At 43.8% G+C, this 23,578-nt stretch overlaps 1 protein-coding gene across 1 annotated transcript; it reads right to left on the reverse strand.

Annotated features, from left to right (window-relative positions):
- Window positions 1–686: 686 nt before the first annotated feature.
- On the reverse strand, window positions 687–23,578 carry Rpia (ribose 5-phosphate isomerase A). Its single transcript, XM_055596484.1, has 9 exons — window positions 23,280–23,578; window positions 16,594–16,654; window positions 14,655–14,710; window positions 11,248–11,307; window positions 9,610–9,674; window positions 8,386–8,454; window positions 7,633–7,774; window positions 5,838–5,937; window positions 687–1,612 (listed from the first exon to the last, which is right to left on the reverse strand). The coding sequence occupies exons 1-9, from the start codon at window positions 23,541–23,543 to the stop codon at window positions 1,518–1,520; spliced, it is 912 nt and encodes a 303-aa protein (XP_055452459.1). The 5' UTR covers window positions 23,544–23,578; the 3' UTR covers window positions 687–1,517.

Here is a 23,578-nt window from a genome sequence, read left to right on the forward strand (position 1 = left end):
AGTTAAGGCTCAGTCCTGGTTAACTTTTATTCTGAGATTTGATTCAGCAAGAATTTGGACACCAACACCAACATAGCGTTGAAACTTCAGAGCAGAGGGTAAGAGATGCCTGCTAAGTATACCGAGCTAGCATGAGGGGAGCCAGGGCTCACTGCACAGGGCTGTCCAACAGAATGGACCTGTGAGGCCCTTCTACAGAGATCACTGAGCTGGCCAAGACCCACCTTTCTCTATGAAGCTTTTTCTAGGCAGTCTGCTGCTTACAAGGCAGTTTTTTTTTCTAAACACTAGACTAAGGGAAACGAGAAAATTCCAGTCTCTTTTACTGTTTATCCATGACAGCAGCTGGGAGTAAGCAAACACGTGCTCAGCTATGCTGCCCTCTGACAGAGAACCAACACTGTGCAGCAAAGGCCTCCGGAACACACAGATCCTTAATAAAGGAGATGATAATCTGTCAGAAACACTCTTATCTGATAGAACTAGGTAAACAAAATTGATTCCCAGTCATGGTGGCACACGCCTTTAATCCCAGCACTCAGGGAGGCAGAGGCAGGTGGATCTCCGTGAGTTCAAGGCCAGCCTGGTCTACAAAGTGAGAACAGGAAAGTGCTACACAAAGAAACCCTGTCTCGAAACACCCCCCTCAAAAAGAGAAAATTTGCTTCTGTAGTGAGGACAAAGGATTGAAATGGCATGACAATGTTTATTCCAACCTTCAAACAGCACAAAGAAGTGACAGCTTCTGATGCCAAATCATACAAGTGTTACTAGAGAAACAAAGCAATGATAACAGAGAAAAATCGCTCAAATAACAAGTGCTTCACATCTCACAGGCGCTTTCCCCCAGGTGCTTCCAACAGCAGGACCCAAGCAAAGACAGGGTCCTAGCGAGGGTGCATTCTCACCTGGGAGTTTTGACCCAAGTCACTACAGACCCCACTGCTCCCCCCAAGACCTCTGTAAACCTCATCTTAAAATGTAGAATTTGGGAGTAGTAACAATGAAAACAACCTCAAAACAGAACAGAGTGTGGCAAGAAAATAAACAGTAAACAAGGTTTCCCATAAGGCATCAGGAGACCTGCTGGTTGGCCCCTCACTGCACCAGCTTAGGGAAATGTCACATCATCATTTCTCAGCAAATCCAAAACTTCAGAAGATTATCCAACAGGTCAAGTCAAAGCTTTCGGAGACAGTCCTCATCTCCTATTTTTATTTATACATTTTTTTTTGTTTTTGGTAAATGTTTCATATAAAACATAAAATCAAGTTCTATTTTATAAAAAAAACTGAATATTTAATAGTAAAAATATATATTTAAATTTCTTTTTAAAAAGACACACAGCAATACTTCATAAGACTGGATTTGACTGCTACCCACCCACCCATGGCCAGCTGTCCACTCTGGCACTGTGGACAACTACATGAAGGTACATTAAGGCAAAGGCTCCCAAAGAGGCATGTCCACTGTGCCTGGGCTGGAGACTCAAGGTGAGCAATCGGCTCCTCACAGGATCAGAAGGGTCTCTCCCTCACATTCACCGAGCCATCCTGCATCCCGAAGTAGACTCTCTCTGCCATATTGATGAAGAGGCCTGTGTCCACCACGCCTGCAGAACAAAGAATAGGAGCATTAGGGTCCCTGGGAACAAACAGCACGAAACAAAACACAAACCTAAAGCCTTGCTCTCTCAAACAGAAACAAACTTGGTTATCTTTGTTCCCTCCTGGAACCTCTTCCTTCCACTACATCACAGCTTGCTCTGTATACCCAAACGTGTCAGCTCATCCGACTTCGGAGCCTCACGCTGTTCCCCTTGCCTGACTGGTCATGCTTACCAGCGTCACAGTTGGCTATTCCTCTTCATCCTCCCATGCACCTTCTACAGATAGACACCAAGGCTATGTTAGGTGGCTCCCTCTCCTCCCGGGTACTCTCAGTCACACTACCAGCCTTAAGAGTATTCCTCAGAGTAAGAGACATTCACAGAGCACACACCTGACAAGTCACATCAGAATACAATTCCTCAAGCCACTAAGTAAGAGACAATCCAACAGAAAAATGAGTAGAAGACCAAACAAGCACTTCTTAAAAGAAGCAATCCCACAAAGCCAGTGTTTTAAAAAGGCATTCAAGCTCACCAGTGCCAGGGCATGAACTACTCCGTCACCAGGATGAGCAACAGCAGTGGATCAGAATGCAAAGGCACAGAAAGGAGCATGATGGGGGCTTGCTGGCCACCATTCAGCTCCTGATTCAATGAGACCCTGACTCAAAGGGAGACAGGACATACAACATACCCCTCTAGCTTCTACATATATACATGGGTGTACAGACATGTGCTTACATGCACTCACACACAAACTCAACACACGCACACAGCAGCAGGACTATATCAGCATGCTTATCTGTGCACACATAATGAAAGTGAAATACTACTCAGCAATTAGAATTAACTAACTACACATTTTTGCCTTTAGCAAAAATGTTTATATGCAGACATATCAGTGAGATAACACCGGCCAACTATCAAAGAAAAGGGGAGTGAACCTAATGTGTAGGGAGACAGGGACCTGCACTGGTAAACTGGCACTCTTATACGGGGGCCAATTTAATGTCATCTTGTAAAATGAGGCTAATCTTTTGATCTAGTATTCCATGCTAACACAGGATTAGAAATGCAAATGATCACTAGCAAGGATCTGGTTAAGCAAATTATGTTACATAGCCACAAAATTGGAATAACACCATTACTTTTTTAAAAAGTAAGGTCAGATGAACTCGGCTGCCAGCTCTTTGCTCACTTCCCCCTGCTGAGGTGGCTTTGCCAGCCCACAGAGGAAGAGGATGCAGGCAGTCCTGATGAGACTTGATAAGCTAGGGTCAGATGGCAGGGGAGGAGGGTTCCCCCTTTTAGTGAACTAGAGGAGAGGGATACGGGTGAAAAAGGGGGAAGGGTGGGACTGAGAGGAGAGGAGGGAGGAGGCTACAATCGGGATATAAAGTGAATAAATTGTAAAAAATAAAACAGCCACTGTTTACTCATAATTCTGAACAAGTTAATTTCCAACAGACAAGTAAAATTAAATCATCTCTGGACAGCCCTTAATACACAAGAAAATGGAGTTGTGTCACTGACATATGAGGTCCCAGCACAAACCGCCTACGCAACCAGAGATTCCTGGTGATAAACAAAGCTCAACATTCACCCTGGTTAGAACTTTTGTAGCACAACCAAGAAGCTTTAATCTGGCCCCAAAATCAAACCTCCTCCAAAAGCTATAACGAAATGGCAATGCAGCAGTCTAAGGCATGATTCTGGAGCCTCAAGTCAATAAAGTGCTAGGGGTGACTGATCCCCTCACCCCAAATAAAACCCACAGGAAAAGACAGCGCATGCCGAATGTGGGCTGAGAACAGACCCAGTGAAACACACATAGGGACTTTTGCTGAGCGTCTCACTCGTGCAAATGAACCAGGGACAGAACCAGGAAAGCCGGCCCGGTTCCTGCTCCCTGGACATTTGTTTAATCTAATACACAAAAGGAGAGCCATGACACGGCATGGATGGAGTGGCAACATTCCACTTTCCGCATTCTAAATTGTAACTCAACTCTCCAGGATGTAGATTCTTCATTCTTAACAAAAAGCAAGATGGACAAAACTTACTCACATTCCCCGCATACATGTCAAAGTCACAGAGGCCAAAAAGGCCTCAGGAAGAGCAAGAGAGGCCCCCAGTGGGCACAGGAGGAACTGCCTTCCCATTCCACCCTAATCAGTCTGAACAAGTGGTGCGCTCTGCCCTCCTGCCTTCTTGGCCTTTTAGTTACAGAGTAATTCATCTGTTTCACTTAGTGAATGAAGAAGAGTGTCAGACGACTAAAGACTGTCAGAGACTGGACTTGGAAGAATTAGCTGCCTTATTATACAGCATATATTCACATTGGTTTCACTCCGGCTAGCACAAGTAATTTAGAACCTACCAACAATAACAACAAAAAAGCCAAGCAGTGGTGGTGCACGACTTTAATCCCAGCAGAGGCAGGCAACTGTGAGCAAGGCCAGCCTAGTCTACAGAGTGCATTCCTAGACAGCCAGGACTACAGGGAGAAGCCTAGTCTACAGAGTACAGTCCTAGACAGCCAGGACTACAGGGAGAAGCCTAGTCTACAGAGTGCATTCCTAGACAGCCAGGACTACAGGGAGAAACCTAGTCTCAAAAAACCAAAAAGAAAAAATAAAAGGGGATAGAGGGTCAGTTGGCACTGAGACAAGATCTCATGTAGCCCAAGCTGGCCTCAGATTCATTATGTTGCCAGGGAAGTCCTTGACCTCTGATCATCCTGCCTCGACCTCCCAAGTTTGAGGATTACAGCCCTGAGACCCTATAGGAACAATCTAATAGTTAATTAATGGTGACAATACTGTATCCTTTCTCCTGGGGACTTTATTCATTCAACATTGTTTCAGGAAAGAATCTCATTCATTTAATATTCACAATGACCCTATAGATTGAAGTAGATACTAACATTGGCCTTTTTTACAGAGGAGAAACAGACACATAGCTGTTAGCTAGGGGCTCCAAGTTCATATTGCATCTACTCAGCCACTACACTCTGATAAACCAATTTTACCTACCTCACTATCCAGATATAATTTAGATTATTCTCAGAATTGCAAGAATGATGCCTTTCAAATCACCTCCTCCTGTAAATCTCCTCCTATAAGCTCTGATCTGCCAGACTTAAGCCTGAACACCAATTCATCTCCCAATCTTCACCTGGGTAGTTCCTTGCCTGATTATCCCTTGGCATAAAGTTTATGCTTACATCATACAGCCTCACTTCAGCATGGCACTTGAGCAAGTGAGCACTCAAGTTCAGGGTCAAGGGGCTGGAGAGATGGTTCAGTGCTTAAGAGAACACACTGCCCTTGTAGAGACTCAAGTTCAGTTCTGAGCACCCATGTCAGAAGGCTCACAACCAGCTGTAAATACAGCTCAGGGGATCAGATGCCCTCTTCTGGTTTCTACGGGCACCTGCACTTAAAAGCACATACTCACACACAGACACATACTTAAAAATAACACAAATCTTAAAGTTCAAGGTCAACAGGCTCAAACCTTCATGCTGCAGTTGTTAGACAAACCACTTAGCTTAGCTCTAGACCTGAGCTGTTCTAAGTAACTACCTAATCCAAGTGGGAATCCAATGAAACTTTTAAGAATGCTAAGTATCTAGAAGATGCAATGGTAACACACAGATCAATGCCACTTCTATGAAACTGCCCCATACCTTACAAAGAAAGCAATCTCTGTGAACTAGACTTCTGCTATTTTTCCAGCAGAATCAGCACTTCCAGTATTTGTAAGCATGGGTCCACATACCATGGGTTCACCCCAGGTTTACATCAGCACATAGGACCAACTCCATGAATTATACAGGCACAGCATCTTGCCTATGATATGTAACCAATGAGTATGGGTAAACTGAGTCACTTTCCCCTACAAAAGTCAAAGACACTGCAGTCAAGCTCTTAGAAAAGGGGAAGGTTGGTCTCTCCCAGGGATGGTGACCTTATTCCAAAGCAAGCACCCTCTGACTTTTCATCAGCTCTGAGGCCACTCCAGTTCAAACAGACTATATAAAATACATACACATCAGCACTGTTACATAAGCCAAGGGGAGGGAGGTCACTCAAATTAAAAACCTCACACATGGCATAAGTGAGCTCTTCCCAAGCACGTCCTACAAAGCACATGTCCACCCTGCCTTCTGAGGAGCAGTTATGAAGGAATGGCGACCATGTCCAGTGAATACCACTCAGGTTACCTGGAGTCATTTTGATAGCTGTGTTCACCTCACTCCACTTGTGGACCCGGTCAAACTTCCAGTCCAGGATAAAGTTCCCATTATCTGTCACCACAGGCCCCTAGAAGAAAATTTTCCACAGTGAACAAGGATGAAAACACAGGTAGGCAAAAGGAAAGTAAAAATGACAACCAGACAGGTTTCCCCGCCCTGTTCTTCCAGAAGGTGGTGCCCTAAAGCAGTAGTGAGCAGGTACTTTGGAGTACTAGAGACTTGGATTAAGTCTTAATGCCATACAGGGATAGAATTAAAAAGAGCCATTGACGTCTCTGAAATTCATTGTTTCTCAAGTGGCAAAAGGGGGACAGAGATGCAAACAGAAAAGGCTCAATGTAGTTAAATTTTCAACTTTGCAGAGTGAAAACCTCCCAACAGAATTGACTGCCAACATCACTACATCTCAAGGCTTAGCATAAGCATCACCAGGAGAATAACTTCCCGCATCATACCTTCCCCATCAGCAAGTCTCATTAAAAGAACGAGGAGTAAACTGGTACAACCACTCTGGAAATCAATCTGGCGCTTTCTCAGACAACTAGGAATAGCGCTTCCTCAAGATCCAGCCATATCACTCCTAGGCATATACCCAAAAGAGGCGCAAGTACACAACAAGGACATTTGTTCAACCATGTTTGTAGCAGCTTTATTTGTAATAGCCAGAAGCTGGAAACAACCCAGATGCCCCTCAACTGAAGAATGGATGCAGAAACTGTGGTACATCTATACAATGGAGTATTACTCAGCAATGAAAAATAAGGAAATCATGAAATTTGCAGGTAAATGGTGGGACCTGGAAAGGATCATCCTGTGGCCAAGGCTGATAGGGTCACAGTTTAAAACCTACAGGACCATTTAAAATCTACAGGACCATTCCCAGGATAGTGAGTCAGATGATTCTATTCTCCATTCCACTAAAGCTGATGGAATTGTCTCAAAGAACTTTTGATCAGAAGAGAGCGGGAATATTTTTCATAACAAAAAGTGAGAAAGTGAAAGAAAGAGAGGAAAGAAAAAAGAGAAAAAGAAAGAAAGAAAGGAAAGAAAGAAAGAAAGAAAGAAAGAAAGAAAGAAAGAAAGAAAGAATTATTCCAGGGCTGGGCAGTGGTGTGGCACATGCTCCTAATCCCAGGAGAGGACGAGGCAGCAGGATGTCTGTTCCAGGCCAGCCTAGTCTACAGAGCTAGTTCCAGGACAGCCACAGCTACACAGAGAAACCCTGTCTTGGGGGGAGAGGGTAGGGGAATATGCTACCAGATAGCACTGAGGCCTAGAGCTCTAAGACCTGTCTACCCGGTGTTTCCAATATATTTGAAAAGTGTCATTTGTGACCTTTGTTTTGTCTCTGTACAAATTAAAATTGCTACCTAACTGGAATGCAGAATTTGGAATAACCTAAATCTGTGTTCCCAGGCCATAGTTATTCCTACTTGACTCTAAAGTAAATTATCTCTTAGTTGTACTCTTAGACTGACAGCCTCAAGAAGGATGAGAGAAAAAAGGAAAATATTACATCACAGAACCTGAGAAACTTTCTGCCCCACAGAGATTCCCAAAAGACAGTGTTTAGAGAACGCTCACTGGGCAGTCCAGACTTCCAAGTATCACTGGAAATGTCAGTGAAGAGCCACACCCTTCTATGGGGCTCTGGGGATGGCACAAGACACAGACACAGACACAGACAGACACACACACACACACACAAGGACAAGGGCAGCACACGGAGCCAGGGTGCTCAGAAATCTCCCTAGCCACTTACTGCCTTATTGACAGCCATTCGAAGTTCCACCTCACCCCCAAACTTTTGGGTTACAGCTCGGCTCACTGGGACATATGCCATTGGGATGACCTCAATAGGAATCCCTTTGTGCCACCGATCCCCAAGGTTCTTTGAATCTTTCCTGAAAAGAACGTCAATCAAATTAAATAAGTTCAATATACAAAACCAAATTCAAGCTAGAGGCTAAGTAGACAGCTGGAGGGGAAACATGGGCTGCTGAAAAGAAACTTGAATAAGTGGCCAAAATGTTAAAACCTGTTCCGATGTGCCACTAACCTAGGTGGTCCTTGCAGCTAGAGTATTTCCTGAGTAAATACAAATACAAGTACCTCTTCTAAGAATCTCAGCATAAGTGCCTCCTCTCTCAGGCTACTTGAAAGAAAATCAGCCCTGGTCAAAGACACAGTCACGTGTGGCAAAGCCTGACCCCAGAGGAAGCAGAACATGCTGAGTCACAGCCTTGGCCAGGGCTTGCCCTGCTCCCGCTCCCTGAGGTTCCCTGTGAAAACCTAATGAGTAATACCTGCAGATGATCACTGCCAACAGGTGACACTGTTTCCTCCCCACCCCAACATGAAGTCCCAGCTCCATGCAGGAGTCACTGCCTGGAATCCTTGAGAGCAGGCAGTCAGTCCTTCCTGTATTCCTCCACAGGCTTCCTCCTCTGACCAGGGACAAGACTTGGGAACCCATATACCTTCTCAACTGAAGCGCAGGCTCCTGGAACAATACCTGAAATCAGCAATCACAATGAAGCGATTTGCATAACCCGCTACAATCTTTTCCTGGGTCAGGCAGCCTCTGCCGAAAAATGAAAGAAGTCGCCTTTAGAATAAAATAATCTTAATTTGGGGACCAGCATCAGACATGGGAGTCCCAAAAGTGTTCAATCCTGATACATAAAAAGGGAAATTTGAGCCAGATGTGGAGACACATGCCTGTAATCCCAGCACGGGAGGCAGAGGCCAGCCTGGTCTACAAAGTGAGTCTAGGACAGCCAAGGCAACACAGAGAAACCCTTTCTCAAAAAAAAAAGGAAGGAAGAAAGAGAGAGAAAGAAAGAAAAGAAAAAAGAAAAAAGAAATTTGGCTCCATTTCTAAAGAGCCATCCTCAATCCTACCATGCTACTTTCTAGAAACATTAGTCTGTGTCTGTGGAAACCTCGAAAGTAGACCCGTTCTACTCAGGCCAAGCACATCCCCTCCAAGGGCCATCTAAGAAGGGCAGTGTTAGGCAGACATCTCTGGACATGTCCTGGAAAGACGACCAGTTTGGAACACCTGCCCTGTGGACTATGTGACATCACAGCCCAGAATATTGAATCATCTGTCCTATTACTACTGCTCCCTAGCTAAATTACTTCTCACCTGCAACGAGGATTACATAACACATTAAAAATAAAAATCATGATGAACACCATGTTACTCTAATAAATGTTCCCAAATAAAGGAAGAGCACCCCCAAGGGATTACAAAGTTCACAGCTTTAACACAAATGCCACAGACCTAACAGTCTAACCCAGGAATTGGCTGTGTGTGCACGGAGATAAGCCATCTCACTGAACAGGCCCAGGCTGCCTGATCAGAAATGCCAGGCTGTTACCAGGCCACAGCTGAAGACAATACAGCCAGTCCTGAGGAGACCTGATAGGAAAGAGTCAGACGGAAGGGGAGGAGGGACTCCCCTATCAGTGGACTGGGAGAAGGGCATGGGAGGAGATGAGAGAGGGAGGGGACTACATCTGGGATACAAAGTGAATAAACTGTAATTAAGAAATAAATAAATTAATTTTAAAAAAAAAAGGAAATGCCAGGTTGGCTCAAAGGCATATGCTATCAGTGTGCCGATACACAAGTTAAGAAGACAAACGCTTGCAAATCAGGATCCATTGTTTACCCTGTACTCCATTTTGCTTTGCTAAGGATTAGCTGACAACAAAGACCCACAACACTTACCCTCCACCCTTGATGAGATTGAGCTCAGCATCCACTTCATCAGCACCATCGATGGCAAGGTCAATCTGTGGAGGAGCAAAAAGCCTCATGAGCTGTGCCACAACTGATCAAGTTCTCAGCTGCTCAATTAACTAGGCCTAGTACTTCCACTCAACCACCCAAAAGGCTAAAAGAGTAACGTACTTTACTGAGGCTACAAAAGAAGGAAGCTGAGGGCCTGAGACATATACACTGCCCTGCTCTAAGCCAGGACATTTGCTTCCTTTACTCTCCATAGACAACATGGAACTGTTATCATGCATTCCCAAGATAGGCACTATAGTTCCCAAAGAAGTTACAATGCTGGCTCTGGGGTAGCAGCTAAAGGGGAAACATTTAAGAGATTGCAGTCTGGAGCACTCCAAAAGACCATAAGCAGTCATACAACAGCACTGGAGCATTAAATTCCAAGGGAAGAGAAAAGATCAATAAAAAGGCAGAGTAAAACTGATTTCAAAGTGGAACTAACATGGACAAATACAATCTATTTCAAATTAACAAGAAGATTAAATGATGACATCTCTAAAGATGACAAACATTGACCCTGGCATGGTGGCACACACCTGTAATCCCAGCACTCAGGAAGGCAAAGGCAGGAGGATCTCTGTGAGTTTAAAGGCAGCCTGGTCTACAAAGTCCAGGAGAGCCAAGGCTACACAGAGAAACCCTGTCTCAAAAATAAACAAAAACATGGCATTCAGTACAGTCTTGAATTGGAAACTATTTTGGCCCACAGAAATCCCCCAGAAGGTCCTTCCCAAGGTTTCACCAGGTACTCCATGGCATGAGTGCTAGATCCCATCAAACCCTCATACCATGCCCATTCTACTATGCCTAAATCACTCTATGCAACAGTCACATATGTCCACACATACATAGCTACTACCTCCCCTCCAAAAATCCTCTCTTGACCCTGCCATGGAGCTTGGGCAGCTAAGCACAAACTTAGCCTCTTACTGTTACACTGCTCTAGAACCTTAAGTGCACATGTTACAGTTCTGCTTCTGTCACTTAAGCAAATAACAGACCCTTTCCACATCTATCCACTGGGACAATTACAATACCTACTGCCAAGATTAAATTTAGCCCACACCTAATGACGGCTCAGGCGCCTGGGGTAACAAGTGATGCTGCCCATTCCACAGCTTCAGTCTCTTCTGGATGACTATCCTTAATTTTAACAGCCTTTGCAAAATATTAACTTTAGTTTTCAGGTGGCCACAGCTCCCTCAGATATAACTTTTTCCTCCACTTAAGTGTGAGCTCCACGGGCTGGCATGAGAAGAGAACTTCAGGAAATCGTGGACCAGCCCTCGGGTTGTCCACATCCCCTTTACTAAGCCTGTACTGCTCCCTGGAAGTTAAATCTCAGGGAAGCTAACATGTACTGACTACATTGTAATTAACCACCTAGCGCTTGAGCATTTGGTCAAAATTAACGCTCAAAGTCCCAGAACAAACGTGAATATAATTGACTAATGTTTCCTGATTTGCCGAGGAAGCTAGAGCCTATGAACAACTAGGAACCACAAAAAAAAAAAAAAAAAAAAAAAAAAAATGGAGAATGACATAGTCAATTAGTCTCTGTCTCTCTCTTACCTCTGGGTGTTGATCCAGGTCACTGAGGGTTAAGCCATACTGCAAGATAAGCTGCCTGGCCTGGGAAAGGCAGGAAAAAGAAACCATAATCATTTATTCTGAAAATGTGGCAAGGGAAAATTCTTTTGATGTGTCAAACCCTAAAGACTGACCTAGGTTGTCTCTCATATAAAAAACTCACCTACCAACAGGCGGGAGATCTAGCCCTATGAAGAGCAACGCTGACTGCCACTTCTTTCTAGGAGCTGGAAGCATGTTCCACACAGGGGAGGCAGTTCCCAAGCTCAGCTAAGAGCTGCCCTTCCCTGACTGGGAAGCAATGCCAGGGCGAGATGCACAGCCAACTCAAGTTAGCCTGAGCTGTACTGGTGATGCTCTGTCTCCAAAGACCAAGGACTAGGAATGAGCTCAGTGGTACAGCATTTTCCTAGCATGCCAAAAGCCGCTGGTTAGATACCCAGCAGGGGCAGGAGAGCTAAAATAAGACCCAAATCCACAAAATACAAGATCCGAGAGACTGAGGCAGGACCTTCAAGATTGGAAAAGTAGACTCCCAGGGAACTAAGCAGATCCTCTCCTACAACTTCCTTCTGAAACTCAGAAAGAATCACTTAAAAGTTAAAAGAATAATAATTTTTAAAAAGTCTACCAAGGGAGGGAAAGAAAAACAGCACCAGATTATTTTAGAGCAAAATTCTACAAGTCTTTCAAAGGACAATTAACATCAATACTCCACAAATCATTCCACAAAATAAGAAACAAAAGGGAAAATTGCCCAGTTCATTCTACAAGGCCATCCTGATGTCCAAACCATATAAAGATCCAAAGATAATTCAGATCAATTCCCCATATGATCATAGGTGTAAAAATTGTCAATGAAATACTTGCAAACCAAATCCAAAAACATTGCATATGGATCATCCACCTTGATCAACTAGGCTTGCGATGCAGGGATAGCCCAATATACACAAACAGTACCTGCAACCCATCAAAGAAAAAAACAACATGGTCCTCTTATTAGATACACAAAAAGCCTTTGAAAAACTCCAACACCCCTTCATGATAAGTCTTGTAGAGACTAGGGATACAAGGAACATACCTCAACATAACAAAGGCAATTATAAAACCCACACCAGCATCAACTCAAATGGATAGAAACTCAAAACAATTCTACTAAACAAGACAAGGTTGTCTTCAATTTCTTTACTCTGTGGCTTGAAGTTTTTATCACAGAAGTCTTTCACTTGGTTGGTTAAAGTTACAAGATTTTATATTATTTAAGACCACTGTGAAAGGTGTTGCTTCCCTGATTTCTTTCTCAGTCTGTTTTGTATATAGGATACTGATTTGTATATAAGGCTACTGATTTATGTATATTGATTTTTTATTCTGCTACTTTTCTGAAAGTGTTTATCAGAATTTTCAGGTCATTTATGTATTACTATGATCCTCTGCAAATAAAGATACTTCGACTTCTTTTCCAATTTGTATTCCTTTGAATCTCCTTCAGTTTGTCCTATTACTCTAAGACTTCAAGTACTATGTTGAATAAATATGAAGAGATATCAGAGATGGTATCACCACAGAGCTGTAGCAATAAAAACAGTATGGTTTGGGTATAAAAACAGACAAACATGTTCATCAATGGAATTTGACTGAATGCCCAGACATAAGTCCACATACCTATGGAGACCTGATTTTTAATGAAGCCAGAAATACACACTGGAAAAAAGACAGCATTTTCAACAAATGGTGCTGGTCAAACTAGATGGCTGCAAATAGATCCATACTTAACACCCCGTACAAAACTCAACTCCAAATGGATCAAAGACCTCAATATAAGGCCATGTTCTTATAGGAGAACATGGGGAATAGCCTTGAATGGCATCGGTAAAGGAGACAACTTTCTGAACAAAACACCAACAGCTCAGGCACTAAAATCAACAATAAGATGGACTTATGAAACTGAGAACTTCTGTATGACAAAGGACACCATCCAAACAAAGCAGCAACCTACAGAAAGGGATAAGATTTTTAGCAACTATACATCCAATAGAGGACTAATATCTAAAATATATTTTTAAAAAACTCAAAAAAATGGACATCAAGAGAACAAATTCAACAATGTTAAAATGGGGTATATATCTAAATAGAATATTCTCAAAAGAGGAAACACAAATGGCTAAGAAACACTTAAAGAATGAACGTTCAACATCCTAAGTCATCAGGGAAATGCAAATCAAACAACTGTGAGATTCCATCTTACAACTATCAAATTGGCTATAGTCAATAACACAAGTGAAAGCTCCTGCCAGCGAGGATGTGGAACAAGGAGAACACTCTTTCCTGGTAGGGATGCAAACTTGACAGCCACTATGGAAATCAGTGTGGGGTTCCTCAGAAAGATGGGAATTGATCTGCCTCAACATCTGGCTACAGCACTCATGGGCAAACACCCAAAGGATGGTTCATCCTACCACAAAACACTGTTCAACCATGTTCATTACTGTTCTATTCATAATAGCCAGAAAGTGGATGAAGGAACCAACAGATGAAGGGATAAAGAAAATGTGGTACATTTATACAAAGGAATATTACTCAGCTGTTAAAAAATGAAATTCACAGGTAAATGAATGAAGCTAGAAAAAAGATCCATCCTGTTAATATAGTTTCTGGAATAACGTATTTTATTCTTGATTTTTTTTTCCCCTATATAACAATTTTACTGATTCTCTGATTTTCACATCATGTACCCCAATCACGATCCTGTCCCAGTTCCTTCCATGTTCTTCCCCTCTTGTGACCTACCTTAAAAACATCAGGAAAAAATCATCCTGAATAAGGGAAACTCAGACCCAAAAAGACAAATATGTTTGTATTCACTTATATGTGGATGTTAATTGCTAAGTCTTTGTTAAGCAGATTATAATATATACAGCCAGAGTTTTAGGTATAGAGTAAGAGACTGGGGATAGACTGGATCACCCTTAAGAGAGGCAATAACACAGTTATGAATGGATGACAGGGTAACAGTCCTCGAGGCTGAAGACCACAGTCGTCTCTGCAATCACCACAGTGCCTAACTCATGAACAACTATCACTGAAGTAAATGGACACAAAATTACACTGCAAGCTGGGCATGCTTTTAATCTCAGCACTCAGGAAGCAGAGGCAAGGTCTCTGAGTTCATGGCTAAACTGCTCTATATAACAAGTTCCAGGTCAGCGAAGGCTACACAGTGAGATCCTGTCTCAAAAAAATTACACTACCAATGAGCAATGCGTGGTCAGCTCCTTTCCTGAGCCTGGCTCCTCAGGGAAAGCAATCCTGGTGACAACATTCTCAGGAACCCAGAAGAGCCAGCAGCAGCAGCTAAGACACAGAAGGGGACACAGGACAGGACGTACCTGGAAGGATGTGGGGATGCAGATGAGGTGCAGGTTCTCTTGCTTCACTCTTTCCGCTGTGGAGACAAGAGTCACACTGGTAGCGCTGCATTCCCCACACTTGATTCTTCTCAAATCCTACCAAAGGGAAAAGGCCAATCTCCCACTGACAGCTGCCTCTGCGTTCCCATCTTTGGTGAAAAAGCCAGTGACCTCACTTCACACCTCAGAAGGCAGGAACACTAGAGGGCCTGGGAAGCAAGTAATGACTATGGAAAAAGTCATTTCAGTGGTACTGCTGCTGCGCGTCTGCAATTTGCTGTGTATACATGAACCTTTTTAACCCTGACAGCTCAAGAGATAAGTTATGACTATCACACCTTTACAAGAGGAAACTAAGTCACTGAGAAGTAAATTACCTTGGTAGTCACACAGCTACCAGTGGCTAGAATTTGGTTTTTGATCGTCTCTCTTCCCTTTCCTTTTGTGGGGGCATAGAGGGAGAGAACAATGGGCTGGAGGCTCAAGACAAGGTTTCTCTGTGTCACTGTCTTGGAACTTAGACCAGGCTGGCTTTGAACTCAAGAGATCCACCTGCCTCTGCTAGGTGTGGACCACCACTGCCCCTCTGGCAGCCTATTTTCTTTTTTTATATTTTGTTTTTATTTTTGTTTTTCAAGACAGGGTTTCTCTGTTGCAGGCTTGACTGTCCCAGACTCGCTTTGGAGACCAGGCTGGCCTCAAACTCACAGAGCTCTGCCTGCCTCTGCCTCCCCAAGTGCTGGGATTACAGGTATGTGCCACCTCACAGCCTGGCACCTACTTTTAGTCTCAGCTACATTCCTACATTGCCTTTTCAGGAAAACATCAGAACTTCACTTTGCATTTGATAAGAAATAAAAGGATCTATAGGCTCCAGAGGATAAAGATTGAGAGAGATATCTATTAATTTTAAAATTGTTTATTGATTTTAAACTTTTAGGAAATCTTAATTTTAATGAGTCTTAAACTGTCAGCTGAGCATGGGGCGTACATCTTTGGTCCCAGAACTCAAGGAGGCAGAGGTAGGCAGAGCGCTGTGAGTTTGAGGCCAGCCTGGTCTACAAAGTGAGTCCAACACAGCCAGGACACTTATACAAAGAAACACTGGGGAGAGGGGAAAGGGGCTGTATTCTTAAAATATCAAGTCTTTTTAAGTTAGTCTCTTGGAAGGTTTAAATGTCACTCCTGTGAATCCACAGTAATTCCTGTACCCTAAAATTCTCCATACACAGGGTTAAGATAGATATGTACTTGACACTCCCATCAGCCATCACCCCTGTAATACAGCTACTTCCTGATCACAACAGGAACCTGAGTTTTGCCTCCTGGGCCCTGACCCTTGGCACCTGCCAAAGATAGACATTTGGGCAAGCCTTTCCCAGGCTTTGTTTTTACCAACAAAGAGCAGGGCAGTAGAACCTGTTGAGCAGCCGGGGGAGCTGATAAAGTTTGAGCCTTTCCTAAGCACAGACAGTGAACTCAGTACCTACAAAACCAGCCAGGGATTGCAGGAGCCTCATCCTTGCCAGGTTCATAGACAGGACACTGTAACCTCAATTTGTTTGTCTGAGAAACACACAGGCTTCAGAGGAAACCCTAGACCACACACAGCAAACCTGATGGGTGTGCATCATCAAATTCTGCTGAAGCCTCACCTAATCAGTTCCTCCCCTCTAGCTACACACAGTAAACAAAGGCATGGGCTCCTTAACCGCAGATAAAAGCACCAAGAATTCCTCTTTCCTAAGAAAAACAGAAACACTCTACTAACCTCAGATGAAGAGTCTTTTCTTCCCAGCTCTGCAAGGCTGAGTGGGAACTAAGACAAACACCAAACCTGTGCTCATTCCCTCTCCTCCCTCCACCTCCTACTCCCATGAACACACAGAAACATCCAGGACACAATCGGAGAACATACCTATTCGCTGCACAGCATGGACAATTGTAGAACCACTTCCAATTCCCAGCACTTGGTTATTCTGCCAAAAACAGGGATGGAAAACAAAAGTCATTACTACAGGAGTTTTACTCGCTGGGTCTAGACTTCTACAGCACTGAAATAATTATGAAGAGCAGTTCATTAGCACAAGTGCAAAACAGGTACTTATGCCTACTTTACAGACATGTAATCACTGACCCTCAAAGCTGTACTTTATCCTGTTATCCAGAAAACAGAGCCCTCCTCTTTCATTTCCAACACTAATACCATCCCCATTTCACCATTCCTCCTTACACACACCCCATATGAATAAGTGGCTCAAGTATTTACACCATACAGCAACTCCTCATTAAATGAAGCCAGCCTCACAATGGCCTGCAAACAACAGTGAACAATTTCTGGTCAATCTAGGGGAGGAAATGAGAAAGAAAGGAAAAAAAAAGAAGTGGGGCGGGGTAGGGGGAAAAGAGCCTGGGTAAGGGTAGAAAACTGGGCTTTCTGGCTACCTTTTCACACAGCTCAACTCCTAGAAGGCAGGGGACTACCATCTTCACATCAGAAACTCAAGAAAATTCAGGGGCATACATCATGGTTTCCATCCATAACTCTGCCATAACAGCAAAAGGAGAGGGGGTAAAAGTGAGTAAATCTTCAATCCAGCTAACACCAAGGGGCCCTACTTTGCATGCATGGGAAGAGAATGAAAGCTTAGGAAGTCTTCACATGCAGAGCATTTCTACAGCCAGAATCGGAGCTGGAGGTCTGACACTGTGAGGACTAGCATGTTAGGTCCAGCCTTGCCCCAAGGAATGCACACTTAATGGTGAAAAGGCAAGAAAGCGTTTATTCAACATAGCTACACTGAGAAGACCCAAAGCAGGCATTTCAGCCATCTTCAGGGCACTGATGGGAGCTTTGACTTTAACTAGAGAAGGGAGGGGGTAAGAGAGAGACATGACTAAGCAATGCTGGTCAAACTCTTGTCTGATCACTGTCACAGTTAAGACGCTACGAGTTACTTCAAAACCATCCTATTGCTGGAGGACACAACCATGAAATGACTGCTCCTACTTGGGTGACTTCACACAGCATTATGTCCCTAGCTTCCATCAGTCCTGAAATAGGCTTACAAAATGACTGGAGCCTTTGAGGGTCTGGAATAGCACATTGGAAGAGCTGATGACAGAAGTTGCTGTTACTTCCAACCTTGAAGCAGGATGAGACAGACAGCACTGGTTTTTAGACCAACACTCCTTAAATGATTAACATGCCCATGTACAGAATTAAGCAAGTATTTAACTCAAAGCAAAGCATACAGATTCAGATGGAAACAGAAGATGCCAGGCTTTTATCCTGCCTCTAGTCACCTTGTAGGTCCTTAGCAAGTAGTCTCTTAAGTATCTGCTCTGCCTCCCCAAACACAAAGGACAGGAAACGTGTCACAACACTAAGCCTGACATTGTAAAAAAAAAAAAAAAAAAAAGAGAGAGAGAAGATACCTATGACAAAATAGTAAGACCACAAAGAAAAAAAAATTGGAACACTAACTATCAAAACCAGTGCAGAGCTTGGTTTCCAAGCAATTTCCTGGGAACACCCTCCTTCAGGCTATGACAAAACCACCAATACCAGAGCCACTGCCAACACTGAACACTGCTTATGGATGGTGGTGCTCAACCTGTGGGTCTGGACCCCTTGGGGGTTACATGACCCTTTCGCAAGGGTCATATATTAGACAGCCTGCATATAAGATATTTACATTACAATTCATAAGAGTAGCAAAGTTAGTTATAAAATAGCAATAAAAATTATTTTATGGATGGGGTCCCCACAACATGAGGAACTGTATTAAAGAGTTACAGCAATAGGAAGGTTGAAGACCACTGCTGAGAATACCTACACTTGCTTTCCACCAAGGAGTGACACCAAGAAGACCTGCATATATAAAGCCAAATTTCACAAGCAAACCTCTGACCTAGTGACCTACCAGCCCACTTGACAGATTCATGAAACACTCCAAGAAAAAAACTTAAACACTTTGAAATAAGCCAAAGATTAATTGATTCCTTCAATAGAATTCTAGTGCCTGCCTGCATTATTCGGGCCTACAAGAATGTGTACAATTTGATAGTTCTGTACAGGCTGACTTCAACCTGCAGAAATCTGTTAGCAAATCCTATCCATAAAATCCACTTCACCGTGCTCCATAAGATGCAACTGCTTATTATCCTACATGTATTATACAATAAATTCTGGTCTTTAAAAATTCATTTCATTTCATTCATGTCCCATTAATTTAATGAGTTGAATAAAATATTGACATAAGAACAGTTAATGTCCTTATTACATTACCTTACAAAGAAAACCATCTTTTAACCCTATCAGCCACACACAAAACTTCACTGTAAGGAATTCAAGAAGGGGGCTGGAGAGATGGCCCAGTGGTTAAGAGCATTGACTGCTCTTCCAGAGGACCTGGGTTCAATTTCAGCACCTACATGGCAGCTCACAACCATCTGTAACTTCAAGATCTGACACGCTCACACAGATAAGACAGACAGACATTCAGGCAAAACACCAATGTAATAAAATAAAAATAAATTAAATTTTTAAAAAAATTCAGTTGGATTGCTGAAAGAGCATTCACTGTATATCAAATTTCTTGGAGTGGGACAACTATTAGCAATTCATTTGGCAAAAGAAAGGCCATTGTGAAACTTCCTCTTAGGAGGAAACGCAGCATGCCCACAGCACAAAAGCCACAGTAATGTTCTGGGGTAGGCCCACAGCTCTAGGGCTCCATGGTCCTTCTCAAAATTAGACTACATCTAAACGTAAAAGACAGAAAGAGTGATCAACAAGTACAAAGAATTTAGAAAAACAAATCAAATCCTATGGCAATCACACACTTAAGTAACACACTCAAAATGTTTCTAGTTGGACCTCTCCTACATTAGACTTTATCCATTATTTTCTGAGGGCTTCTTTGGGGAGGCAAGCGGCTCTCTTCAGATTATTGCATAAGGAAGTTCACAAGTCAAAGTTAAAAGCACCTCAAATATTAACACTGTAAAACTGTGGGGCTTCTAAACATGGGGACAGATAGAAATTCTATCTACTATGCAAGGAAATCCTCACTTAAACTTTAGAAAGTCCCAGGCACTTAAATCCAGGAACTTGAGGCAGTCATCCTTGGCGAACCCAGTCTGTCAAGAATGGGCCTGTGTTCTTACATGCTCCCCCTGTGGCTGAGTTGTCCTCAAATGCTAGATGCCTTACAGCGGCACTGTAGGCAGATTTCTTGCCTGCCTTCACTATTTTATAATGACCATCAGCAACCTCTGGGACAGCAGAGTAAGGGTGTTCCTGAAGCTCCCTGTTCAATTCTTGAAGACAGAAAATCCTCAATACTGACAGGAAGCGGGCCATCACCCTTACTTGCACCCACAAAGGGGTAGAAGATGGGGTTCTGGATACAGGACACACAGCAGGATTCCTTTCCTGAGTAGAAACAGCCTGCGAAAGGTAGTCGCAGGAGGAGGGGAGTGAGCATTAGAATTGAGGGGGAGACTTAATTTCTGTGCGTTGTTTGCTTGCTTGTTTTTTGAGACAGAGTCCCTTTAGGTAGCCCTGGCTGCCCTGGAACTATGCAGACCAGGCTGGCCTCAAACTCAGGGATCTGCCTGCCTCTGCTATCAAGTGCTAAGATTAAAGGTGTACACCATCATACCCAGCAATTTCTGTGTTTTTAATCAGACAGAAGTTGAGGTTGACATACTGTTCTAAACTTGTCCAATACACCAAGAGGCTCAGCCCACCACAGCCATTCTTAAAGATTCCACCTGCCAGGATGCCCTCAAGACAGCAGTGTACCTAATAAAGTCATCAGCTGCCCTCACAAACACAAAATGCAAGGGACTAGTACAAGTAAAGGAACCTAACAGAACATTTAAAATGGCTAAATATCTCAAGATGTAAAGTATGCAAATAATGGTGAACATATCCATTTCTTTAAAGCCTAGGTAAACTTGACCTGACCTTCACATTTAACCTGAGGCTGTGAATCTGATGGCCAGATTCCTCATTAGCTCATATCGCTCCCAGCACTCAAGTGGCACACAGACAACTTAGTTCATCAGACAGGCTCTATGAACTGCAGGAGCCTGCCAGATCCTGCCACCTTAAAATAAAATGACAAACCCAGGAGTCAGTGCCCTAGCCAAAGCCAACTAGAAGTGGCCAAAGGCTGCCTGCAAACTGGCCCATCAGCTGATAGCCCTTTTAATTGGGCAATGCTAAACAGTATATCATTTCCAATGGGGTAATCTTAAAAATCTATGAGATTGTCTTTGGTGTACTTGGTTGAGTTTGGAATAGTATGTTCATAAAACAAGCTTCTAACATTATTAAAAACTCAGAAATTACTGTGTGGGGGTACATGCCTTTAATTTCTATCACTAGAGAGGGAGAGGCAGGCAGATCTCTGTGAGTTTGAAGCCAGTCCAGTCTACATAGTGAGCTCCAGGGCAGCCAGGAATACCTAGTGAGACTCTGTCTCAAAAAACAAACAAAATACTAATATCAATAATAATAATAATAATAACAATAACAATAATAATATTAATACTACTGTCTGCCCACTAGTTTCCTCAGGCCAAGCCAATCTCAAAACAAAGCCCAGGCTCCACGGAGAGCAAAGGATGAAGCAACAGACTATTAGGATAGCATAGACAAGCACTGTAACCCATCCCAGGTAACTACACTTTTAGAATCAGGCAGCTCTGGACCTAGTGACAAAGATTCAACTGAGAATTCTGAGTTCTCCATCTACCCTGAAGTAATAGTGGGGGGGGGGGGGGGGGCTGGAAACCACAAACTCAGAGAGCCTAGGAAAAGGACCACCATACCCACAACCTCCATATCACACCCTATACAACTCCCTGAACATTGCCTAAGCAGGTCTCACTGTACCCAATGCTGAATGTGTAGATAACAGTAACTCTCCTCCCAGAGCTCATAAGGAGTTAGGCAAGAAAAGCCACAGCGACTAGAACATAGGTCACATAAAGTGTGGGAGTCATAATCAGGAAGCTGAGTATGGTGCCATACCTATAATGGGAGCAGAATCGGGAGGATCAAGCCTTATGGTGCACACCTTTAAACCCAGTGCTCAAGAGACAGAGGCAGGCAGATTTCAAGGCCAGCATGGTCCACAGATCAAGTTCCTGGCCAGCTGCATGGTAAGACAGGAGGGAAGGATTTCAAAGACAGCCTGAGTCTTGAAATAGAAAGATGAAATTGTCCTCTCCTGGTCTCCTTATGAAGCCAAGGAAACACTGAAAGTAGTGAAGTCCTTTAACTCAAACCCTACAGGGCAATGATTTTAGCAGATATCCTCCATAACCCAATAGAGATCTCCCCAGGGTTCCTTGGTAATTTCTTTGACTATGGCTAGAACATAAGATAAAGGCTTGCAGACTTGAATTTAATAAAATACATAACTATAAAGCAAAGGTCAAGGAGATGTGTACCACTAAACATTAACAGAATAACTTAGATAACAGGCTTTCCTGAGGTATAGATTTCATTTATCAATCTATTAAGTCATTTCATAAAGGTATTTTGAAATTTCACTTTACTGTCCCAGTTTTACAGCTGTTGCATTGAATTCAAAAGAGCCAATTTACACATTTTACATTCGTGCTCATACCCTGCAACCCTCTTAATTCAGTATAAAATCCTATGCTAACTAGGTGAATGAAAAGCTATAGCAGAACAGAGAGCATAGGAACCCTGCCTGAAACAAGAGTGGTGTGGCCACTCCTTCTATAGCACAGGCAAGCTAGTAGGTCCCACCTACTCGTGCCACCCTCACTATAGGCAGGAAGACAGAAAAAGCTCTAAAGACATCATCTTTGTAAAGCAACTGCAACACAGCACTAACAAAAGAACTCCCTTTTACGGAGAAATGGATTCCCATAACACTATCTAATTAGCAGAAAACAAGACCAGGAAACTCCACCACAAGGCAACACAAGTAATACAATTAAGATAACTAACCTGCTATACAGGAGAGCAAACCCACCTACACTAAACACCGCTGGCAGCAGCACCACACCTGCCACTTAACAAACGGGAGGATCAACCTTACTGAGTGACTGCTAAACATCGGGGCCCCACCTAAAGAGCAGCACCTCCAGATGTCTACCCGGCTGGTCAACACCAAGGCATCAAGTTCCCCAGCGGGAAACGCTGAAAATCCTGCTTGGAGTAAAATTTCAAAACACTTTGCAAAACAGCTCTCCACTGGCTCCACGGTAAGTGAGAAGTAAGGAACAGCCGCCTCAGGGCTCACCATTTTCAATGGGCTGATTAGAAGGCGCGCGTTAACAGCCTGACAGACTTCAAACAGGGTAATGCCAGGCTCCACTGTACACCCAGTTCTAGCTGGACAAAAATAAAAATATTTGAGGAAAAGGATCTATTGGGGAGAGGGTTGACACCCACCGATTCGACGTCTAAAAGGCCTTTCAGGGGTTGTGGATTCGTTACAACGCTCACCCTCTCCCCACTCTCGCAGCCCTCGCCCTATCGGAAGTCAGGCGCACCCGGGCAGTGCCCTGGGCGCGCAGCACGAAGCCATCACGCCACCACCAGCTGCCCACCTTCACGTGGTTCTCCACCGCTGTGTGGCTCGCCAACTTCTTAGCCTCCTCGGCCTTGGACATCCTGGAGGGGGCCGGGCCGCCGGAGCTCAAGCCTCCCTTGTCGCCGCGGGTCTCCGACTGTGCACGCCCCGGCAGCTGCACGTGGGAATCAGAAAGGCCCCAGCTGTTCCCGCCCCCGCCCGAGGCCGCGCCCCCGGCCCGCCCGGGCAGTGGGGCCAGGACCCGCCCGTAGAGGGTGCTGAAGGGCCCGGGGCGCTGCATCCCGCCGCCTCGCTCCAGCCTCTGCGGCCGCCCCA

This window comes from Psammomys obesus, unplaced genomic scaffold (assembly GCF_907164565.1).
Source record: "Psammomys obesus unplaced genomic scaffold, mPsaObe1.curated_primary_1811, whole genome shotgun sequence".
In the NCBI taxonomy this organism is placed as follows: Eukaryota; Metazoa; Chordata; class Mammalia; order Rodentia; family Muridae; genus Psammomys; species Psammomys obesus.